Below are 25,860 nucleotides of genomic sequence, written 5' to 3' on the forward strand. Positions count from 1 at the left end.
GAAATAAAATTTATATTAGTTTTTGGTAATTCAGGAAATAAAGCCAGACTTCTGGACATGATTGTATATAAAGGCTCTATTTTATATTAATGTTTTAGCACTATGGAGTGTGTACTGTACCTGGGAGGACAGTCGTAGAGGTTACACGGCCGTGTTAGGGAGAATGGTTTAGGAAGATGTTGGCAGAATGAGGGGGGCATCTCGTGCCCACTGCCACTTACGCAGTGAACCTTCCTGCTCTGAGATCCTTTATTTCCACAACTCGCACTGCACACACTCCATTCAGCCAAACGCCACTCAAATTCTGCAAGAATGAACACAAGAAACACACTGCAGCAGCTTACATCATATTTATTACTATAATAGGATTTGGTCTGAGGTCAAATTTGAATCAAGGTTCACACAATGACTACATGAAGTTTTATAAATGTGTTTTAAATCCTAGATAAAAGAATACAAGTACACAAAATTCTATAGGGGTATTCAACAAAAAAAACTGCAAATGTCCAGTTACATACAATTCCTTGATCTGGAGACCTGAATAAGCAACTAACATGCTTTTTAATGCTTATCCATTAATGAACACTTTATGACTGTAAATATGTGTATTTAATTATGTTTTGTTTCATAGTGGCGGGTCACATTACCACTTTTCATTACATTACCACATTTGACTACATTACCACTTCTGACTAGTAGAGGATCCACCCCAGCACAGTAGACGGGGGTTATAATAACAGCACCACCTTCTCTTTGGCACCTCACATGGATGAGATTTGTATCTAGACCTTTCTCTAGAAAGGCATTAAACTGTACTGAGAACAGAAAACTTGAAAAATAGGTTCTGTAATCCCACATCAATTGCTAAATAGAAAAAATGTTAGCACAGCTGAAGATATTGGACATTTCTACATATACATGCTCACTAGTTTTAGATTTGTTTTCAGTTTTGTACAATCTCATTTTTTTCCCCATTACGCTTTTTTCCCATTATGTTGTTTAGTTATGGTCATACCTCATAACACTTTAGTTATGAGTGTTATGGTCAGGTGTCCACAAACTTTTGGCCATATAGTGTACGCACGTCGTGAGTTCTCCATGACTTTTATACTTTATAACTGTGAAAATCCAATGTCCAGTGAGAATACCAAATCAAACAGAAGATTACAGTGGAAATCTTCCATTGTATGATGTGTTTTCTGATAAAACTGATATTGGATCATGATACTAATCAGCTACATAGAGTGAAAACTGTCACTAGGTGAATGATTACTTTACAGTTATACTGCACTTTAAATGACTGTATGCCTTCGATAATTCTATTGAGCTCTAGTTTGAAACTATCCTCTCCGAACATACGGTTTTGGTTCAAGCGGCAGAAAAGCATAATGTTAAAATATGATGTGGGAAAAATACAAAAGAAAAGTGTGAGTGAGATGAATGAGGTGTGTTAAGTGGAAAGAAAAAGGTTTGCGACCTTCTCGGCCTATTATTGAAAAAATAAGGGTACAGAAAGTGATTTCTTGCATTTATTCCCTCATTTTTTCTCAATTTATGATGTTCCACACACCTGTATACACAGACACTGACCTTGTGAGAGGATGTGAATCCAGGCAGAGATCATCTGATTGTTGCTGTGGGTTTGGCACGCAAAGCGTCCTTCAAACCTGCTGTTCAGAGTGTGCACTTCTAGAATGCGACCTGCAGCAAGTGTGCGGTAGTGTAGACCCGGCGTCTGCTTCAGGGTTTGATTCTCAAATGACCATTTGATGGGTTTCCTGTGGCTCGGGACAACTGGACAACCTGTGGACAACAAAGGGGCTTTATCCTTCATCCTGATCCCAGTTTCCGTAATAGAGGCACATTAATGCAGGTCAAAGCAGGTTATTACTCTGTTACTCTGTCAGCAGCTACAGCACAAACAATAAAAAAAATGCACTGTGATGAAATCAAATTTTAATTTTAATAATCAGATTTTAATTTTATGACCTGGCACTGTTCAATAAACCACTGTTTTGATGACACCATCATATGTCATAAAATGACAGGTTTAAATTCTCAAAAAGCTGACATGCCATGGGTGAATATACTGTAAATGCTTATGTTGGATGTCTGATGACAGAGAATTTAAATTCCCTGAAGGACCAGAGGTGCCAAAAAGAAAAATCAATAGGGTAAAACAGCAGCAACAACACAAAAATAAATAAAAAAAAAAAAAAAACAAACATAAAGGTGTTTTTGATTTAGGATACTGTCACATTCATTTTATACCTAAAAATGTCTTGTGATTTAATGCAAGTCATGTTGGTATGCTGGAAAAATGAGAGTCTAGTTAGCTTACAGACATCTACTGACCCCTAAAGAGTCCCTTCCCTAATTGTTTTGGTCAATATGAAAATGTGTGTTTCTGTAGACTTACAGTACATTAAACATAAAACTACAAATAGAATGAGATCTTAAACTCTGGAATGTCAGTACAGTTCAGCCTGTTTGACTCACCCGAACGTGACAGCAGGATCTTTCATCAAGGCACAGACATAATACTCCACTCTTCTAATCAGTCTGACTGGTAATGACTCACAGTACTGCCTCAAGACACACACATACACAGTCATCCATATCAGAAATAGCACTTTACCTATCCTCAGGATGTCCCCAGGGCTGACTGTGATGACTGTTCCAGCGCGGGAGGCCATCACGACTCTTTTCCTGTTTACATCCTTCAACAAGGAGCTTTTCTCATTAGATGCTGCCCCATTGACATCTACAAGCAAAAAAATGACATTCAATCACAATCATACTATTCAATGTATAAATCACGGTCTCCTTTTTTCCCCCCAAGACGTTTATATATAGACTTCTATTTACTTAACAAAAGATCTACGTTGATCTACACTGAATCTACTGATATTCTGACAGCACAGTATTTCCATCAAGTTTTACTGAAACTAAATGCTTGTACTTTTGCTAAATTTCCAAAACAACCAACATTCTTTTTACTCCTTACATTTTCATTTTGACCTTCGAAGTATTCATTACAGATCTAATGAAGCTGTTTTTGTTTCCTACTTTGATTTTCTTAGTAAGATGTTTTCTTTTGCTGCAGTTAAGGATTCATAGAGGAACGATGTCTCATTTGCCTCCCATGTAAAATGAAATACTGGCCTTTATAATTTGTCATCAAATCTAAAGATGTATGCTGAGTTAAGCAGACTTAATTTTTGTCATTTAGCTTGGTAAATTAGCTAGCTAGTAAGGTTTTATCTTGTTAAATTAGATTAGTTCATTATGTTTTGTTTTGCTAATGTAACTTAGCAATTCTAAAAGGGCTATTAAATATTAGCTAACCAGCAAACCAAATTCTAGGTTTGTCAGAGTTAGCAGAATATTTTCCTTAATGCTTAACAAACTAGCTAGTCAGGCACGGTACAGCGAACTTGTGGTCAGCTTTTTTCATTATTTAAAGTATTTACAATTTGCACTTAAATACTTGAGCATTTTTAAATGTAGATACTTTTGGCTTTCACTCGAGTAGGTTTTTTGAGTAAGATTTTGACACAGCACACACACTTTCATTTAAGGACAGTTTCTTATTTCCTTATTTTTTCCGCCCGTAACAATTAGCAACAGGTGTCCCATTTGCAAGAAGTTACTGGTAAATGAAAAAGTCTGAGACATCTGGGTTACACTCTATCGTCAAATTTCTGCAGAATGAACTCACAGCATTTAGATGAAAATAACGCAAAGCAGAGTTAAAGGCCAACATAAGACAGGACACTGGTATTAACAGGATATTACTTAAATTCCTACCATTAGATGACAATTATATATGATTACATAGGCTGACTCTAATGGCTGTCTCATTATTTCCTCCAATCACTTTGGTCCTTTATCTTGGAGAGTGATAGTGACCCCATTCAGCTCATACTAGACGTTAAAGCAAATGAATTAAGGACTCTGCAGCTGTGGATGATCAATTCCAGAGAAACACCACCAATTTCCAGGCTCATAGTCAGACTCAAAATCAGCATGGTCCCATGGGAAATGTGTACAATTTGAACTTGATATTTGACTTATGAATATGACATATTTGACACAGGAATAAAGTTAATAGGAACAAATGCTTGTACTGCTCCTAACACTAACTTTTGCATCTTTTCATATAGGCTTGAGTCATACAAATAGTTAGGAAATTGCCAAGAGTGAAACTGTATCAGGAGAAGGTGAAGGAGAAGAAGAGAAGAGTTTCGTTAGAAGAGAAAAGTTTCATTAGCCTTTAGGATAATTCGCATATATGGTGTATGAATTCTATTTCCATGTACGTTCTGTATACCATATACATCTTCTATACATTCAGTTTCTCCAGGTTTCACACCAGTAGGTGGATTGGCAACACTAAATTTGTGCAATCTCCATGTGCAAATATGTGTGTGAATTTGTGTGTGTGTGTGTGTGTGCATGGTGCCCTGTGAATGACTGGTGTCCTGATCACGGAGGGGTTTCCCTGTCAAGACGAGAACCAAATAATTACAAAGGCTGGAAACTGTGGGAAAATAATTCAGCATCTCACCAGCTACGTGGATCCTGCTAGAGGCTGAAGCTTTGCCGATGGGATTGGAGGCTACGCAGCTGTAGGTGCCGTCGTCCTGCAGCGTGAGATTGTGAAGTAGCAGAGAGCCATTTGTGAGTAAAATGATGTTGGCATTCAGCTTGCCCTCTAAACGGTGCCAGCTTACACTCGGCTGAGGAACACCTGCTCCAAGAAAAGCACAAAAATCACTCCCAATCAGTGAAACCACACTGCCATGCAATCATTATAGCTGTTTTGCTTCTAATCAAGCCAAAACAGCTGCTGTGTGTAGGCTAAGTAGTGGAGACAGCCCGAAGACAGTGTATATTTATTTTACAGAATGAGACAGGAGAGGCAATAGGGTCTGTCTGCACACCATAGGCTTTGAGTCAATATATCAAAATGTGGGAATGGTATTGAGTACATACAGTGGATATAAAAAGACTACACACTCCTGTTAAAATTATAGGTTTCTGTGATGTTAAAAAAAATTAAACCAAGATAAATCATATCCTTTTCCACCTTTAATGTGATATAGCAAAAGTGAAAATCAAATAAAAAATCTTTAGGGGGGAAAAAAGAAAATGACTTAACAACCTGTTTGCACAAGTGTGCATGCCCTTTCATAATGGGGCATGTGAGTGTGCTCAGAATTCCCATTCAAACTCATTCAAAAGTAATTATCATACACCTGTCATCAGTAAAGTGATTCTGATGAACCCCAAATAAAGATCAGCCATAGTCCACAAAGATCTTAGAAAGCATGTACCAGTGTTTTGAAATGTATTGATCAGGAGAGGAGTACAAACGAAATTCCAAAACATTAGCTGTACCAAGGAATGCCATGAAGGCCATCATCAACAAGTGGAGAAAATGGGGCACCACAGTGATGTTACCAAGAACAGGATGTCCCTCGAAAATTGGCAAAAGGACAAGAAGAATACTGATCACGGAGGATGTCAAGATACCTTGAAGCTGCAGAAATACCTGACAAGTACTGGTCACTACCTGAATGTTACAAGAACCTCTTGTATTCTCTCCATGTCTGGGCTATGGGGTAGGGTGGCTTGATGGAAGCACTTTGTCACGAAAAAAAAAAAAAAAAAAAAAAGCATGGTGGTGGCAGCATCAATGGGACTGGAACTCTAGTCTGGGACTCTTCAGCTGAGACTGGGGCTCTAGTCAAGATAGAGGGAATCGCAGATAATTCCAAATACCATTCTATTTTGGCACAAAACCTCCAGGTATCTGTTAGACAGCTGAAGATGAAGAAAAATTTCACCTTCACCTTCCAGCATGATAACAACCCAAAGCACAAATCCAAGTCAACAAAGGAATGGCTTAAGGAAAAGATCAACCTTTTGGAATGGCCCAGTCAGAGCCCAGATCTAAATCCTATCATGAATCCTATGATCTGGAATGACTTGATGAGAGCTGTGTACAGGAGATCCCCTCGCAATTTGATAGATCTGAAGCATTTTTGCAAGGAAGAGTGAAATAAAATTGCCAAATCGTGATGCACTATGTTGACAGATTCCTATCTAAAAAGACAGAGTGCTGTATTACAAGCAAAAGATGCTGTAATAAAGCATTAATTAAGGATTATTGTCAATGTTTTCTAGCTAGATTACCATAAGCTAACCTGACAAAACTGAGAAAACCTGTTTTAGTGCAATCTTAGAACTACACAGGTCTGAATGCCTATCAAACAATTTAAGGGCAGACTTTGAGCTCACATGTGGAATCACATGAGAGCCTGAATGAATACAGAACGAGAGGTCCAACCCTTCCCTTTACAAATCCTTCTTGCGTTTCTGATTAAATTTCTGACAGCTAAAAGAGCAATCTGCACTATATCGCAGAAAGTTCTTTATATGGTTGGAACTGATTTCCTTCACTTGAATAGTTGTGACATTTACGTCTTTTAAGAAGTGGAAGAGAATTAAAGCACTAAAGGATCCTTTCTTACCAAAGTTTTGGTCTGGAAACAGCTAATTTCCGAAGCACATCCTAGAAGGTTACAGAGCAGACGTGATCTAGGATCAGAAATGCTGTCAAATATGAACTGGACGGAGTTCGAGTAGCGGCCATTCGCAAGAGTGGAGTAAACGGTGATTGGTAGGACAGAGCAGAGTAGCGCGAGGCCTGCAGACCGCCACAAATTACTAGTACAAATGGGCATAATGAATGCAAATTGCTTCACTACAGTCTGCTCCCTTGAGACGCATCCTGTCTGAGGTAATGAGTAGCACATTGCCTGAGTCTGAGCTTTACAGCCCCTTATTTTACAAAGGAGAGACATTAGCCCTGACATATTGCTGAGCATACTGCAGACCTCAGGGGGGGAAAATACAGGCCAGATATTTCCAGGCTGCCGCACAAGATGCTAGCTTGGGCACATTTTCTCAAACAAATGAGATATTAACTCGTACGAAATGGTTTAATATGGTCATTAAATCATAGTTCACTTTTTAAAATGGTATTTTCCTCGTCCTCAAGTGCTGCTCCTGCTTCCACTAGGAGGCACTATTGTAAAAGTTTAATACTGTAATATTCTGGGTGCAATAATCATAGACCAGGTAATTCTTTTGGAAAAGAGAGAAAGGTAATTATGGCTAATGACTTAAGATATAATGAAGGGTGATGCAAGAGGCTTTTAGAAGCGTGCACACACACACACACACACACACGTCTTACTATCCTTGTGAGGACATTCTAATGACATAATTATTATTTTTTATATTATTTTTTGAAGCCTGTATTTGTTAAAAAGCAGTTACACACACACACACACACACACACACTCTCTCTCTCTCTCTCTCTCTCTCTCTTTACAGTAAGCTTATTTTTCTTCTGAAATATTGAGCAGCAGGCACCTACTAGCTACAACAGCTAACCTCATATTTGTTAAGAGAACAATCTAGACACAAGCACTTTCAGTTTCACTGCAAAAATGATATCTTAGCAAGTAAAACTATCTAGAATATAAGCAAATCCAACTAATATTTCTCCTAAGTATTTAAACAAATATAAGATTATTAAGCCCATTTCTAATATATTTTACTCATTTCTAGCTTGAAATATTCTTATTTTTTTGGCAGATAATTTGCTTATTTCAAGTGTTTATTTCTAGAAAGAAGCAAAATGATCTGCCAATAGAATAAGATGATTTTAAGCATGAAATTAATAAATATGTATAGAAATAGGCTTAATGGTCACATATTTGTTACACTGTAAACTTGTTATATTGTGAACAAGAAATATTAGTTATTAACTTTTCCTTTATTCAAAATATCTTCACTTGCTAAGACATCATTTTTTGCAGTGCAGCTGATAATTACTTCCCACTGACATTAGTTATGCTTTAAAAGTCGTATCATGACAATGACAGTTTGACTAACTGCTTATGTTGCTTTATTCATAGGTTTTGTTCTTTGGTGACAGAAGCTTATGCAATGGAAATGACAACATGCCTGAGAACAAAAATGAAAAACTTAAGAAATGCAGGGCTGGTGGCAGAGCTTCCATCTTTTTACATTTTATATTGCTGTGTTTTGTTAATTAGCACTTAGTTTTCATTAGCAGTGTTTTTCACATAAGGGTTTTGTGTAGTAGCAATCTATCTTTATGATGAAGATTAAATTCTGAACATACTGTATTTTGAATATTTTTTTCTACCTGAACCAGTGTTGTTCCACTTTGCCTGTATTGCCATAAAGTGCCATATAGTTGTCATTATTTTGTTCTCAGACTTGGAGAACACGCCTGTAACCTTCAGAGTAAATAGATCAAATAAATAAGGACTATCCCCTTTTCACTTTTTGTTTCAGCAACTTCAGCAAAATGTTAATGCAATCAATTCCCCCCAGTAATGTAAATGCTTAGATTTGTAAATATAACATTATTAATGGATATGATTGATGGAAAATGGTTACATTGCCAGTATACACATGCTGTTTTTTAACCCCACTCCTGAAGGAATTCTGACCGATCCCGTCTACTTCCACAGACAGCAGTGACCAATCCCACCTGCCTATTTTGGTTTGTACCTGTGCACAATATTTTGTTGGGTCTATTTCCCACAATATACACAAATTAATATTTAAATCATCGCAACCCTGACCAGGATTTACTGAAAATAAATGAATGCATTAAATGACTCATGTAATACCTCACATATTAATCAGTGTGGCCTTTTTGTCTTACGTTCTTCATACCCTTTTGAGGAGTATTGTAAAACTGCATCGTCATCTATGGTAAATAATTTTATGAAGTAGTCTGCATACAAAAAAATATACTATTATGAAATGGATTTCCAAGAAAAAGTCCATTTGGACCAAAATAAGTATTACTCCTATTGTTACAAGACAAAAAATGGGGTACTGTATAGAAACTTTTTGTTAAGAATGATTACTGTAGTACTTCATGTTAGCAAGACATTTTAATCCTTTGTCATAGGTAGCTATAATGTTGTTACCAAGCTAGTCTTGTAAGATTAAGGTAAAATGTGTGCGTATTTCTGTGCATATACTAACAATGTGTCAAGCTACTGCTCACTCTGAACTATCTATTCTCTCGAAGGTGAGAGTTGGATGGTACAGCTTTGGATGTGACCTGTGATTACTTTCTTCTCCATTTTGCTCATCGCTGATGTAAATGACTAATGATCCACGCCACACTCCAACTCTCTACTGGCTGACACATGATTACGCCAGAATATTTTCAACTCTGGTAAACTTGTAAATGCATGATGGGGTGCATTATGAAGCTTTGGTGCTGCTTTCCCAGCAGCAAATTGTTCTAATTGAAATGAATGGCATATATGTAGCATTATAATAAATCCAGTCCATCCATACAGCCCTTACAGCCTCTTCCTTTAGTTTTAACAATTAGACACCTTATTTTATTCCTCTACCACTCTTTCATTCATTTAACTGAATAGGTGGGTGATGGAAAGACTTTTGGGAACACAGCATGATCAATTCAGACAGAGACAGAAAAAGCTAGTGCTATGTTTTGGAAAAGATCCATGTGCTCAGCACATTTTTGGATCCCATCCAGGGCTTTAAACCTCATAAACCTTCACCTTTGAATACATGCAATAAATAGCCTTGAAAAAAGGCAGAGACTTACATACAAAACGTCACTGTTCAATCACACAACAGGAGCTGCGCTCTGCTACAGTAAATTAGAGTTAGTAAATGATGAGGAACGGCATAAATCCCGTGGCAGAAGGCCGGCATCCTGAGACGCTGGTTAACTTTACACAACGTTTCTCCCTAATTAGCCGAATCTTTCACTACCGCTACGCTCTGCACTGAGGACAAGAGCCATTAATTGTGGGATACATTTAGAAACAGTGCGCTGCATCTCTCACAGGCATGCCATGCATTTATAGCACGTCTAAAGTTTGTGACAGGCAGGAGGGCAGCGTTTGCTTTTTTTGGAGCAAAGAGGCAAAAAATACGACACTGGAATGTTGAGTGTTTTTATGAAGAAGGAGAAAACCACCACTTTGGCATGGAAGGCTTGTCACTCATGCAAAAATGTGTTACAGTAATTCTCTATTGCGCAATATCAACATAGAGTGAGCCTTATGGAGATGTAAATATTGACCATATATTGGTGCACTGATGAGAATATTCATGATATGGCCTTACTGTGTGAAGAAAAAAATCATCGGGTAAAGTTGGCCTGTGGCCTCTCAGAATTATTAATACAGAAACATATCGTATAGCAATTATCCTATCAAAACAGCTTGATATTGATATTGTGTTGAATCACAAACTGTTCATCATTGATCAAATGCTGAGATGGGCATCATCTCACTTTGGAAGGAGAGGACACTATGTGTCTATGTGGCATTTGTTTAATGCAGTAAATATTACTGACCTGTAACTGGACAGTCTAGAGTGAGATTGGCACCAATATGGGTTCTTATTCTGCCTCCTACTACCACTTTCAGATTGGAACTGTGCAGGTCAGATACGTTCTTCCAAGTAGCCATAATAGCAGGGTGTTCTGTCCAAATAAAAGAAAAATGTCAGATAACCATAGCAAACATGGTTTTGCTTGTGTGACAAGCTTGTGTGAGTTTGTACAGACTGTGTGCGTGAATGTATATGACTCACCAGCCAATAGCACCTGTGTTGTTTCTGAATCAGATCCCATTTCGTTGTTTGCTGTGCACCTGTAGATTCCAACATCTTTGGCGCCAGGGCTCGCAATGTGCAGTCCTCCAGCACTATCCCACAATGCCCCAGAGAGAAGAGAAGAGACACCAAATCAGCCGCAGAATTCAGCTTGGGCGATTGAATTACAGTGTGTGATTTCCACATCCTCACATGCCACATTAAAGGATTAGATCCACATTCGCTTAAGCCACATTGACATGTGGTTAGGTCAACATAGAAGCAAGCCTCGTGTTAGTGGGATGAAACCAGAGCATCCCTGTATATCATTTTTTTTAATAATAAAAACACACATTGTCATCTATCCTCATCAAATGCTACACGGCTGGACCTGTGAGAGGAATGAAGTGCCAAAAATCTCTCATTTCCTCCACATTGATCATAACATTCCCCCTCAGCTACTCTGCTCTCCCTACCTCATTTCATCTGATCTTCCCTGAGCATTTGGGAGTCAGCAGAGATACACCAGACACCAGAGGTGTTTATGGATCTGAGTAGAGTGGCCATTTTAACATGGTGCCACTGGTGTTTCTCAATATGTATTCATACTGTATATATGCTTGAAGGTATCTTTCACTGAACAAGGCTGGTTTCAGTACTGAAAATGAGAAAGTGTTCATAACCCTGCCCAGACATTTGCATTATGGCTTGCCATGAGTAAGAATGAATTGAAATAACATTAATTCCTTGAAACAACTCAGCAATAGTGTCAAATAACTAAGTTTCCAGTTTGTTGTTTTAACTAAACAGTACACCATAAGGTTTGCACATTTGGTAAAAGCAACAGCTAATATGAATGTTTGTTCTGGTGGATGCTAGATAGTAATAACCCTGTGATAATTGATTATTCCTGTGGTAAACTTCTCTAGCTAGCAAAAACCTGCTTAATTTTAGCTACCTAGCATTAACAACCTAAGGTAACTTAAGCTATCTAGCAATAACCTGCTGCAAATTAAGTTACCACATCGTGCTAACTGATGATTACATGAACTGATGATGACTAGATAAAACAACAATAACAACAACAACAGCAAAACTAGCAATAACCTTCTGTAACTTTAGCTAAGCAGCAGTAACCTCCTATGATAACTTAGCTAGTTAAGCTAGCATCATTAATGAACTTAAGGTAACTGTGCCATACATGTAGATCTGAAAGCAGCTAGCACCTAAGGTAAAGCTGAGTTTGCAGCATGTCTCAAATGTTTACACTTTGGTGTTCTTGCAAGTTTATTAGTGGTTAACTCTTCTAGGATCTGATATGGTAAGATGATGTGACGAATTATTTTCATACAAAAAATGGTATGTATGATTAAAACTAAAAATACACAATATAGGATTTGATAAATGACCTCCACCTCACATGAAGGCCAATAAGGTAATGTTGCTAACCCTCCCTGATTGGCTTGGGTATACCAATAATTAGCCTCAGTCTCCAAAAATGGAAAAAAATAAATTGTAAATCAGACAAAATGCATATTTGTGATCTACCATCACAGTTTAATATGCAAACTGAAACCATTAAATGTGATTTCATTCATCTTCAATAACCACTTCATCCTGGTCAAGGTCGCTATGAACCTGGAGCCAATACCAGCAACACTGGACACACACACATTACACTCAAACAGCTTGCAGCTAAAATGGAAGTTCAGATTTGTCCTTCTGTCATGAGGACCAAGGAATTACCAGTGAAGCTTTGAGATGAAGTTGTTACAAAGGAAAAAAGCAGGAGAAGGTTATTAAAAGAGCAGCAGTGCTTTGAACCGTCCTCAGAGCACTGTGTAATCCATTATAACTTATTTCCATTATATTAAGTGGAAAAAATATGGCACAACCTAGACACTACCAAGATCAGACTGTCCATATTGAGCACATGGGCAAAAAGGGCAAGAATGACACTAAAGGAGTTACAGAGTTCACTGGCTAAAATAGGATAACCTGTGCAGACATCAACAATATCATCAGCTCTTCACAGATCTGGCCTCTATGGGAGAATGGCCAGAAGGAAGCCACTTCTGAGAAAGGCAAACATAAAGGCACACCTGGCATTTGGTAGAACGCATATGACAAAACTAAATATTTGAAAAAGATTTTGAGACATTTGGTCTAAAAGCAAAGTGTTATGTTTGCTGTGGACCAAATACAGTTCCACACCCAGGTAACACCATTCCTACCATCAAGGATGGTGGTGGTAGCATCAAACTCTGGGGTTGCTTTTCAGTAGGAGGAACTGGAAAACTGGGTAACATGGATGGACCCAAATATAAGCAAATTCTTGAGGAGAACCTGTTCCAGTCAGCCAGAAATCTGTGTCTAGGGCAAAAAATTACATCCCAACAGGACAATGACCCAAAGCACAGTGCAAAAACTACAAAGGAATGGATTTGGAGGGGGGGGGGGATTTGTGGAATTTTTGGAATGGCCAATGGAAAATCTGTTGCTGTCCACCAACGTTCTCCATCTACTTTGGGAGAGTTTGAGAAAATTCATGTTGAGGAAGAGAAAATGGCAAAATCAAAATGTGCAAAGATGGAGGCATATTGAGACGTACCTATGACAACTAATAGCTGTAATTACTGCAAACGGACAATGCACTAAACCCGGGGGTGAATACTAGATTTTTATATTATTATTATTTTATTTTCTGTAGAGAGTCATTTCAAAAGGAGCTGTAAAAATTCCATTCTAATATACTTAAATTTGATGTTGAAACACAGCAAGAGAATTAATTGCCAGGGGGTGAATACTTTTTGGAGGCACTGCATATTGTTATAAATATATAAATAGTATAGCAATGAGAACGAGTAAATCGAATGACTGCAAATTTTAAAGGGGCATTTGGGATTTTCATGTGGTCAGTTTGGTACAGAAATTGGGCATAAATAACTTATTAAATTATTACTTAATTAAACTTATTACTTAAATCTGAAACTATTTTACATTCATAGAAACAGCCAAAAAAAAAAAGCCTCTAGGAATTTGGTCCTACTGACTTGCCAACCCTACCTTCAGGGTAAGAAGGTTCCCCTCAGACTGATCTAAAAATGTTACAGCTCAAAATAGGCCATGTGTCTGTCTGCCATTTTGTTTACATGAGCTGTCCACACTTTGTCTGAATGGGTATGTAGGATCCACACTGATCCTGCGGGTCTGTGTCTGTAAGCTCTTTTTGGCTCAAAGATGAAAAGCGAGTGCAAATGCCACACAAATTCTTGAAGGTTTCTATTTCAGTAGATTTGCTGAGTCCCTGGAGATGGGAGCGTGGGGAGAACAGCCACTGAAAATGTGGCTTGCAGCAGAGAATATGTGGAAAGGAGGGAAAGAGATAAAGAAATAATTAAATGCCTGTGATAAAGCTTCATTAGGAACAAAATGATAATGGAAAGAATTAGCAAGAGTTTGAGCCGAACCAGTCCGGGTCCCTCGGACTCATCCTACAGGACAGAAAAATATAATTCTGACTTTATTGAGACACATGATCCGTGAGGTGGCATTTTACTATGTTTCACTGTATAGAAGAAATTTTTCTTACTTGTTATCTTTATTAGCATGTAGCTCTAGTGCAAAACTAAGGAAGCAAATATTGGACACCAAACTTGTAGGTGATTGACTATATTTCAGGTAAAGGGGAAATTAAGGTAAATTTTTCACTGAACTGCCATTTCAACCAAGAAATGTTCAATTTACTGAATGCAACATAGTGGATAAAACATAGCACACACACACAAAGTTTGTATCATAGAAGAGTTCCTGAGACTCACTAATGTGATCTTCAATTGATAGGCTTTAAATCCTTTAAATCCTGGCAAAGGGTTACTGCAATTTTATATAAAACTTATGGCATTATGGCATTTATCAATATAAGCACATGGGTCAACATTACTGATCATGAAAGCATTTACATGCAACTTTAATAAAAGTTAATAAATAAGTGAGGCTCAATATCTATTCAGGGATAAGTCAGAATGAGCAGCTGGTATGGAAAATGGCTATGCAACTAAGTAGTACATGATTGGATATTAACTATAAGGAAAGCATTTCAGACGCTATACTCCATTTGTTACACTGTTATGTTTCAAAGCGTTTCTATCACAAACCATAGGCACAAACTACATCTTACACCATTATCAGCTACCCTCAAGTTCCAGATAGATCCACTCAAATCCTTATTAAATGTAAAGAAAAACATAAAACACACTGGGCAAGATTGTCCCAGGCTTCTCCTGCTGGGCTGAGAAAAAAGCTGTCTAATGCCGTGGAGGTCTGAGTCTGTGGATGTCAATCATCAGAGCCTTCATATCTGGCCAAAACTAAGAGCTGCAGTGTGCCGTCTCAGCGGTGGAGACAGCCCTGAGACAGTCTGTATTTATTTTACAGAGCCATATCTCAGTTATCCAGAGCTACTCCCATGCAGGGGCTGAAAAAGAAGGACCACATCAGAGCCAAAATGATTGAAGAACTAAACAAGTCCTTCCAAACATACTAACTTTGATTCTACTCAGTGAGTGGTGAAAATCCTGAAAGCTGAAAGGGCAATGTGTACTGCGAGGCCAAAGGTTTATTTATATGGTTGGAACCACTCTTTTTGCCTGTATGAGCAATATGGTGGTGACATTCAAGTCTTTCAAAAAGTGGAAGAAGCTCTCAGTGACCCTTCTTTAGCAAAGCTCTGGTCTGGTCTCGTTTCCTACCCACATCCTACACATAGGTCATTTAGAATCACAAATTGTAGCAGACATAAGCTACTGCAAGGAGTTCAGATATCAGCTTCAAAGCTTACAATCATTTAGAGTAGCTATGGCTTCATGGGCAGCATAGCCAGACGGTCCGTGAATTTTTTGTTTGGAAATTTTTTGCTGGAAATCATAATCCAAGATTATCAAATTTACATTTATTATTGAATGAGTGTTTATATAGTAGTTAATTTATTTTAAATTTTTATTTGTTTTACTTATTAATTTATTTGACTAGTCTCTTGAATTGAATGGGTTTAGACCAAACCTTGACAATTCAAGATGATGTAGCGCTATAAATAACGTCAACTTGGATCTGCTGTGTACTGTCGGGGGAAAGTTCAGGAAAAAAATGCTCTATGGCTCCAATAAGCAACTAAAATAGTATTGTATGTGCTTAAAATAATATTGGCTAATGCGTAAAATAAAAATGCCTAATACTGGAATAGTTGGATAATGTTTGTAATCCACAGTCTGTGGAATTTATTTTATAGTTAAAAGGGTCCCTGGCTGCAAAAGGGTTGAGAACCCCTGCTATAACCCCTCACAAAAATTATAGAATCACCACAGTTAGAGGACGTTCTCCCAGCTTTTTTTTTTACTTTGTAGCAAATAAACAAATCACAGATATGACACAAAACAATTTTTGTTTAATAGCTGAACATTCTGGCTTTTTGAAACATACCTTAAACAAATTAAATTAAATGAAATTATTTTAATTAATGGTATATTTTTTTCCCAGATCAAGTAGGGGAAAAAATATGGAATCACTCAATGTTGAGGAAAAAAATTATGGAATCACCTCAAAATTTGCATTTCTAAAACAAATACAGGCACATGTGTAAAAATGCAAATTTGTCTCCAGTTAAAAGAGAGTGCTTACAGACCTTGGACTTGGCTAATTGAAAGGAAACATGGCCCCAACAAGAGAATAGTCAATTGAAAGAATGGAAAGGATTACAGAACTCTTTCAAGAAGGAAATCCAACATGGAGTGTGGCAAAAGATGTTGGTTGTTCCCAGTCCACTTTGTCTAAAATTTCGTGCAGGTATAAACAAAATGGGAAGGATATAAAAGGAAAACATACGGGTAGACCAAGGAAGTCATCAAAACGTCAGGATAGAAAACTCAAAGCAATATGCCTTGAAAATACAAACAAACAAAACAAATGAAAAACAAATGGGTGGAAACAAGAGACAATGTTTGTGACAGGACTGTACGAAATGGGATTGGAAATGGGATTGGAAGTGAAATGGGATTTACGTATAGAAAAGCCGAACGAAACCCACACTAACACCGAAACAGAAGAAAACAAGGGTACAGTGGGCTAAAGAGAAGCAATCATGGAGTGTGGATGATTGGATGAAAGTGACATTCAGTGATGAATCACGAATCTGTATTGGCCAAGGAGATGATGCTGGAACTTTTGTCTCGTGCCATTCTAATGAAACATATAAATATGACTGCCTGTAGAAAACAATCACATTTCCCCACTCATTCAGGTGTACATTGAAATTTTGGACACTTTTCTCATTCCACTGAAAGAAAATAGGTTTTCTGATGATGAAGTCATTTTTCAGCATGATAATGCATCTTGTCACAGAGCAAATAGTGTTAAAGTTTTTCTTCAAGAAAGGCATATCAACTCAATGACATGGCCAGCAAACAGTCTGGATCTCAATCCGATTGAAAATTTATCATGGAAATTCAAAAAAACTGCTATTTTTTACATTTTAAATTTTAAAAACTGCTAATCTGCTATTAATTCTTTGAGGTATGGGGGGCACAGTGGCTTAGTGGTTAGCACGCTTGCCTCGCACCTCCAGGGTTGGGGGACAAATCCTGCCTCTACTTTGTGTGCGTGGTATTTGCATGTTCTCCCCCTGCCTCAGGGGTTTCCTTCGGGTACTCTGGTTTCCTCCCTAGTCCAAAGACATGAGCTGTAGGCTGACTGGCATTTCCAAATTGTCTGTAGCGTGTGAATGTGTGCATGATTGTGCCCTGCGATGGGTTGGCACCCCGCCCACGGTGTCCCCTGCCTTGCACCCCAAGCTCCCTGGGATAGGCTCCAGGCTCCCCCGTGACCCTATGTAGGACAAGAGGTACAGAAAATGGATGGATGTTTGAAGTATCCTTTACGAAGCTAGAATGTTCAGCTTAAACAAAATTGTTTTGTGTCATATCTGTGATTTGTTTTTTTTGCTACAAAGTAAAAAATCGGGGTGAACATCCTATAAATGTGGTGATTCCATAATTATTGCCAGGGGCTGTATAGGGGAGCAGGATAAATGGTGATTAGAAGGGCAGAACAGAGCCTACAGGACACAAGTGATCGACTTCATTTTTTCCCCTGTATTTGAGATTGGCTTATCCCGAGGTTAACGGAAAAAAGACAAGCCCCTATTGTCCTTGCTGGAGCAGAACACAGCCAAATGATCAGGTTCAATATATTCAGTATGAACACAACACATCGTGTGCAGGTGGCCCAAACACTCCATTGCTCCAAATATTTGAGATCTTTGACTGGCAGGTGGCTTAACTGGCAGGGAGGCAAAAATGCAGTGATTAGTTCCATGTGCAAATCCTAACTGACAACATAGATAAGATGAAAGGAGATTTTGCAATATGCAGAGTTCGGCGCTCTGTGATTGTAAGAGAGTTCATTATTCATCATCATTCTGATCCATAATGACAGTATAATATACTAAGAAAAATTCAAGGGCCTACGTGGGTGGGCATGTGGTCACGTCTTATATGCTCTGTTATACAAAATAAAGTATCTGCTATACCAGAAGATCAAATTGTTTTGCTTTGTGTTGTAAGGGTCAGATATGAGAGGAGGATAAGGTTCAAACATTACACCTAAAATTAAAGTTTTTTGCTAAAGTCAAGTTGAATGTTATGCTTCAACGAAGATAAGACAGTCAAAAACACTTTGGTAATGTAGTGTGACTGGGGCATAGCAAGGTACCTCAATAATATCCTTTTCCTCTAAGAAAGAAGGTATCTAGTTTAAATATTGTTCTAAAAAGATGGAATGTACTAAGAGTCACTGAGCTGGCATGAGAAAGCATGGGGGTCTGTGAGGAGCGCAGTTTATTCTGGCTAAGAAGTCGAACCAGGCTGTTTAACCAGGCTGTTACAGGATGATGCAACATAGATGAAGAATAAAAACAGGGCTGGAGAAGGGAAGAGATAGAAAAGAGCTTTGATAGCCAATTCATGGCCGTGTACAAAAACCAGTGTAGGACAGAGACAACAATACAATCATGAAAGTACAACATTATTTTCTCCAGTTGTGCTCAGTGTAACTGAGGCCACTGTGGGCTGTACAGAGTTTAATCTATTTGTTTTAGAGCTGAGGTCACTTCTATGAAGTTCTAACAGTACTTGCTACAGAATGTTGGGGGAAATTTCCACACACAAAAAATAGAGTTCAGATTCAAAGAAACAACAAATCATGGAATTTTACACATTGGCCATCCATGGGAAGTAGTCTACAGGATTAGTTCCAAGCTAATCAGTCATTAAAATATGATGTAACCCCATGGCTTATAATGAAAATGCCATAAATAACAAAAAATGACACATTTAGTGTGGCTAAATAGTTTTCTTCTAGACTGCCAAGCTGCCTTGGTGATGTAGAAAAGAGAAATCAGGCCGCTATTTGCACAGTCATGTCTTGGTCTTGGAAGACGGGAAGACAGTGTTTAGCGACAGTCTGGGTAGAAGCTGAGCTAAAGGTCCCTAGTTGCACAAAACTGAATTACTAAGTCAATGTTTTCAGTAAGTGCATTTAATAGTCAATATTGCTAGACCGCAATACGACCCTAGAGAGAGCAGGATAATGAGAGCCAGCATATTTGACCTGGACGAGACCACATTAAAGAGAAATAGAGGAGTTAGGAGGTGAATGTTTGGGTGGGTTGTTAATTTAAAAATTACTTCTGAATCAGCCATTATAAAAGCAACTGCATTTTTTACTCTTATACCACATAAACAGGCTGAGAAGAAGAAGGTTTTATTTGTTACATATACATTACAACACAGTGAAATTCTTTTCTTCAAATATCCCAGCTTGTTAGGAAGCTGGGGTCATAGCGGAGGATCAGCCATGATATGGCACCCCCTGGAGCAGATAGGGTTAACTGACTTGCTCAAGGGTCCAGCAGTGACAGTCTGGGAGTGCTAGGGCTTGAACCCCTGACCTTCTGATCAGTAATCCATATCTGACTATATCTAATAAACTTAAGTCTGTAGAAGTATAGCCTTTGTGTTACTCGACCACTATTGTCTGTTTTAAACATGTAAGAATGCTCAAACTGGGTTATACATGGGACTCAGGCTATGAAAAATACACATTTTCCATAGTGTGTTTAGTGTACACAGTGTAGAATTAGCAAATCCTAAAGAATATCATCCTAGACAACAAATCCAGTCCCACACAATCACATAATTGATACTTGAAGTATGCTTACCTGGCTTGCAGTGGTACTCCATCTTTGGTCCAGGACACAGTAGGTATTGGGATACCCTGAGCTGAACAGAGAAGTGTCAGGCTTCGAGTGGCATTGGTTATGTAGGCAGTCCTTCCCACACTAATACTGAGGTCTCTCTGAAAGCTCATGGCAGACCCATGTGGGCTATGACGAACGATAACCGCTCTGCTCTTCATACTCTTCCCTCCAGAGAGTTCAGAGGAGTTAGGGGTTCTGTCTAGATGTTTGCTTTCCACTTGGATTGTCTCCTTGTCTCTTGTGGCCTGGGATGCTGCTATCTCCTCCATCAGCTTGCCAATAAGTTGTGAGGCAAGGTCATCTGTTACATCTCCACTTTCTGCAAGCTGGCTGATGTTTCTGACCAGTTCTTCAAACTCAGCTGGCTCCAGAGTGAAGGCTCCTGAAGCTGCTGAAATCACAGAGTCACTAGTAGAAGTAGATGCTAGAAGATAGTTACCTAAATCCATGGGATCCCCAGGCTCCTTAGTTTGATCCTCATCCAGGTAAAGCTCATTCTTTTGCAACCAGATTTGACCATGTTTCTGGACCTTCTTAGCCAGAGAAAACTCCTGGTCCTTGTCCTGACACTTGGAACTAACAATACCTCCCTCTTTGTTAGGGAAAGTTCTGGAGCTGCTGTTGATTTTCTGCTTTACCAATTTCGTACCCTCAGGATGTTCTAGCAGCCTGTTATCATGGCCTATCAGCTTTAGGATGAAGATATCTGAATCTTGGTTAGCCCAGCAGCGATACTGCCCAATGTCTCTAACCTCCAGGCTGTAGATCCTTAAGGCTCCAGATTTTGTGATAGTTAGATGTTTGGAGCTTTGAAGGTCCACACCATCTTTCTCCCAGCGAATCTGGGCTTTGGGAAAGTAGCGTACAGGACACTTGATAACGACTGATGTCTTTGGGAAAAGATAAGCGCGTCCACCGATTGTGAAGCTAAGCCTTTTCTCTTGTTTTGTTTGGATGTAGATGCGTCTGAGCCCAAGAACCTGAGGACAATGTTTCTTGGAGTACTTGTGCTCTGCAAGCAAAACACACACAAAGGGTTAGGGCATCCAGAAGGTAAAACCACCAACTAGTTGAGAACTACAGTACTTTACAAAGTCACAGTAAGCTTTACAAAAATTCAAGAACCTTCTTTTAACCCCACAAATGAATGGGGAGGGTTGAAAGATTGATGCCAAACCATGTGAAGTCAAAGAATAACATGTGGCATAGAGTAGAATAACAAGTGGCATATAGTAGATTAGCTGTATTGGTGGATAGACCTTGTAGCATGCTCAATGATCAATGCACATTGTAAGATTGCCAACAAATGAAGATGTTTTCCTGGAGTACAGCTAAGGTTGAAAAAATTCAACCTATAGCATCAGTTCCCACTGTTTACACTAAAATGAACAAATTCTGAAGATGCTACCAAGATCAGTTGATCTACCATATAATATGTAGTAAATGAGCAGAGCTGCATGCTGCATTGAAGGTTCGATACATTTTCAGCAATACAGCGTGGTAAGCAATTAGATTTTATAACTTTTGATATATTCAATGCTGCATTTACATAGTCCAAAACTGTGCAGACATTAAATTCAGTTAATAGGCGAATCAAATTGTGCATGCTAATTTGCCTCAGATGGACAAGACACCCAAACTGGCTCCAGCAGTCCAAGGCTAAAGGAAACAAGTTATCTCATGCCTGCAACTGGTGGTATTGAGGTAGGGGCATATTTTCCTTGCTGATGAAGGCTGGCAGCCAACAGACACAACATTACAAGTATTTAAAAATGTGTTATAAATCCACAGCCAACATGAGCAACTTGCCTAAGCATCTGGCCAACAAGCATCCTGACCTCTACAAAGACTCAGCAGGTTAAACATATATATACTGGGGAGCTAAAAAAATCTTTTATTGAGAATTTAACAGTTTTGAATGATTAGTGAAGCTCATTAAGCTCACTGTGTTTGCAGAATTGACATCACAAATTATTAATATTTTTTACATAAACTAATTTTAAATTAGCCTGATAAAATACTGGTGTTGAAAACTGAGACAGGTATTAAACATGGAGACCACTATAACTTCAAATGATAAAATCATACAGTTTAACAGTACATTGCATGTGGTGTGAATATGTCTCTCCACTCTCTGTGCATTTACTAGCCACTTGAGGGGATGTGTTTCTCTACAGGATTTGCAAACAATTTAATTTGGAAGCATGGATTTCAAATACATACATAGATGGTGCTATTTCTTTTTTTTCTCTTTTTTTCTTGACCAAAGCAACTTGCACCATTGTCCCACTCATTGGACATTGATACACTTTATGGCCAAAAGTATGTGGACACATCACACCATCACCACCATATGTGCCCATTCCAAAACCACGGGTATTACCATAGAGTATGTGTAACATTAACATGTGTAACATGAGTAACTAATGTGAGGTCAGGCACTGATGTTGGACGAGGAAGCCAGGGGTTCAGTTGGCGTTCCAGTTCATCCCAAAGGTTTTCAGTGGGGTTGAGGTCAGGGCTCAGGTCACTCAGGTGCTTGGCAAACCATGTCTTAATGAACCTTGCTTTGTGCACAATGGCATTGTCATGAAAAAACAGGTTTGTGTCCTTTAGTTTCAGTAAAGCGAAATGTTAATACATACTAAGACATCCTATACAACTGTGTCACCTTTGTGGCAACACTTTGGGAAAAGCCCAAATATCGGTGTGATGGTCAAGTGTCCACATACTTTTGGCCATATAGTGTACATGGCTATAAAATGTAAAAAAAATGAATTTGGGGTGTTAAAGGTTGAATTTTGGTGTCACATAATAGTATTAACTGATTACCTCTTGGTTCTTTTTATGCATTACAACCTACAGTATACATGTAGACTAAATTATTCTGAAGAGATAAGAGATGTTTTTTGGACATTGGAGAACAAAGCATCCTGATATTACAAAATAATGAAGGCATGAATTAAGGCAAATAGCACCAAATGACATGAAATCTAGAAACTCAATCCTTTTACATATACTAACATTCTAGTTCTCTCACACAGCAATAGGCAAACATTGAACAATTGTTGTTATGGTTTCCATCTCAGCAGGTGTTTTATTGCTCTGTTCTTGACGCTTTTATCGAACAGTTTTGGGGCATCTTTGGGTATACACCAGACATTCAGTAATTCGCAAAACAACTCGAACCAACATCGTTCCATAAGCCATCATGCTGGGGGCTAAAAAAAGTGCTAATTAGTACCAGTCTTACGTAATAATAGTGTGGTCATTTTATGATGCAAATGTTCCAAAAAAGAGATAGAAAGAAAAACAGTAAGAGAAAGAAGGCGTCTCACTGTTGCAGGGACTCATTCGGCAGCTCCTGATTAGAGGTGGAGGTTGAAGGCCGATACACACAGATCTGTCCAGAGTGACCAGCTGACCAGACGCAGTCTGCCTTCTACACACAGGCTCTCTGCGCTGGATTCCTTTCCCACATGTCACAGAGCACTGAAAACACACACAGTGAAAATAATACAAAGCACAAATCATAAACACACCCAAGATAATCAAAACATTGAATTGATTTTATACATATACACTTGAAGTACTAATAAAAGCACTGGAGACATTCAAGAACATTAGCACATTAAGCCCAACAGAGAAACACACCCACCTTGGACCACTCCCCGCCCACTAGGTGGGGTTTTAGGCACTGCATGCTGACACATGGCCGGTGTGTATTGGGTTTAACTCCGTCACACTCCTCGTCTTGCAGGCGGCGATAGTTCCCTGTGGCCAAACGTTGCCTGCAGTAAACCTTACGCCGCTGCGTTCCTCTCCCACATGAACTGGAGCACTAAAATGCACAAAAACACACAGTGGAGTCACACTAAAAACTAGGGGTGTAACAATACACTCTGGTCAGGATTTGATTCAATTCACGATACTGGCTTCACGATTGATTCAATTTGATTCTCAGAATATTTTGAACAAGATCTGAATCAAGAAAAATTATGACTGAAAATACCCCTGTTTTATTTCTGAATCATAAACAACGTTCATTTTTGTCTGTATAAAAGTAAATAAATTGAAAATTGCTTTTTGTTTGTTTTAATATTGTAAACAAAATGATCTACAGGTTCAACATATTTTAAAAATAATTAAATTTATAAATTCTCCAAAATATTTGATTGAATGAACAAAGTCTCTGACTTGGGGGAAGTGATTGTTTGAAACATAATGAGCTCTGTAGCAGCACATGAGATGAGGCAGTGTAATTTCTCCGGAAATACTGGAGTTCCAAAGATGGCTAAAATGCCCGAATTCCTCGGCCTCTGTCTCGGGCACTGTAGGTTGCAGAGGAGCGGGCCAAGTGTTGTTTGAAAGCTATTGATCAGAGCTTTTTAAATGTTATAAAATGTTGTGTAACCATATAAGCAATAACATGTGTCAGTCATTGCAATCTGGAGCTATCGGTCACTTCACAAGTGTAGATGATTTCCGGTAATGGCGCAGGCTGTCCACGAAAGAATGCGATCATGTGACTAACACATGCTCTGTATTTTAACTCTATGGGATACGCAAATTGGGACCTCTGTTGTTCCAGCATTAGATGCATAATTAATAGAATACTGATATTGCACATTTCCATCATGCATATCATCACATATTTGCATCGAAATGTATCATGTTACGATGCATTTTTACACCCATACTAAACACACATAGCAGAGTTCCAGCACAATTGGAACACAGCACAGCTGCAACATATTTAGTTTCTCTGAAATCACGCATGCAACAGTAATTTCTTTACATGCATATACACTTCAGGATACACTTGTATATGCAAACGAGCAGCAGGATTCATACACTCCTGCTGGAGATACCATTGTGCCAGCTCTTGTCTACACACAGAAATGCAGTGCACCTTTTTATTGAGTGCTAGAGTAAATATTAAATAATTCCTCATCACACTCATTGTGTAAACTGACTTTTCTCCTTTAGACTGTTTGAAGAGCTTGTAAGGCTTTGCAATGCATTTGTAACACCAAATTGTGCCAAAGACACATAAAAATACAAAGATTGTATTCTAGGTGTCAAATACTTATTTTAATAAGTATTTTGCATCAAACAGTACACATTCAAAATAACCTTTTTAGCATGTAGTTTTTAATCTATAATACATTGAACTCCATTCAGTCTATTAGATAGAACAATAAAGAGTGGGCTGTGTCTCAGTGTAATGGAAAATCAAGATTGTTGCAACAGCCAAGATGCTTTCAAATAAATGTCTATAGCACTCATCACAATCCATCCAAATGAAATGATATAATGATACTTATAAGTGCTGAGGTTTTTCATATGTTCTTCCTTCTACAGTTTAATGTAAGAAGCACGGGGTAAGACCATGTTACTTCATGTTAACTTTTTTATGTTGCCAAATTGATCATTTTAGTCAATTAGTACATAGTTTGGAGTATCTGAGGTGACACGGTAGTTATTTTGTAATAAGGCATGGCTACGAATGAATATATTGAGGCCACAATTTAAAAGAGGTACCAAAGTTGAACTGACAGACTGTGACTTGTGTAACTTGAGCCCGCAACTTAATATTTTGTGGGAATGTCTGACTTAATATGTGGCTTCTAGTTAATTATTTGGCAGGAATGGGTGGAAAAAGTCTATTCGCTTTGAGAATTTGCTTAGGGTGACACGGCCTAATGGTGTATCCAGGTCACAATGCCAACTACTCCAGTATGTCTTTATGCGTCATTCCAAGATTGATGTAAAGTGTAATATTATCAATAATCCCCATGGTTCATCTGGCCACAATGGTCTACTTCAATTGATTTCTCTATCTGCTT

The 25,860-nt window shown here is 38.4% G+C and overlaps 1 protein-coding gene across 1 annotated transcript in view; it reads right to left on the bottom strand.

Moving 5' to 3' along the window:
• Nucleotides 1-25,860, bottom strand: part of adamtsl3 (ADAMTS-like 3) — a 193,502-nt gene that overhangs the window by 10,332 nt on the left and 157,310 nt on the right. Inside the window, exons 19-27 of the mRNA XM_026930622.3 lie at nucleotides 23,670-23,852; nucleotides 23,350-23,503; nucleotides 19,973-21,023; nucleotides 10,702-10,814; nucleotides 10,463-10,591; nucleotides 4,571-4,753; nucleotides 2,639-2,764; nucleotides 1,591-1,803; nucleotides 121-304 (exon numbers count right to left, since the gene is read on the bottom strand). Of these exons, the coding sequence (XP_026786423.3) occupies nucleotides 121-304; nucleotides 1,591-1,803; nucleotides 2,639-2,764; nucleotides 4,571-4,753; nucleotides 10,463-10,591; nucleotides 10,702-10,814; nucleotides 19,973-21,023; nucleotides 23,350-23,503; nucleotides 23,670-23,852 (2,336 nt within the window). The remainder of the gene's footprint in view (nucleotides 1-120; nucleotides 305-1,590; nucleotides 1,804-2,638; nucleotides 2,765-4,570; nucleotides 4,754-10,462; nucleotides 10,592-10,701; nucleotides 10,815-19,972; nucleotides 21,024-23,349; nucleotides 23,504-23,669; nucleotides 23,853-25,860) is intronic.

This window comes from Pangasianodon hypophthalmus, chromosome 11, assembly GCF_027358585.1.
Source record: "Pangasianodon hypophthalmus isolate fPanHyp1 chromosome 11, fPanHyp1.pri, whole genome shotgun sequence".
NCBI classification, from domain to species: Eukaryota; Metazoa; Chordata; class Actinopteri; order Siluriformes; family Pangasiidae; genus Pangasianodon; species Pangasianodon hypophthalmus.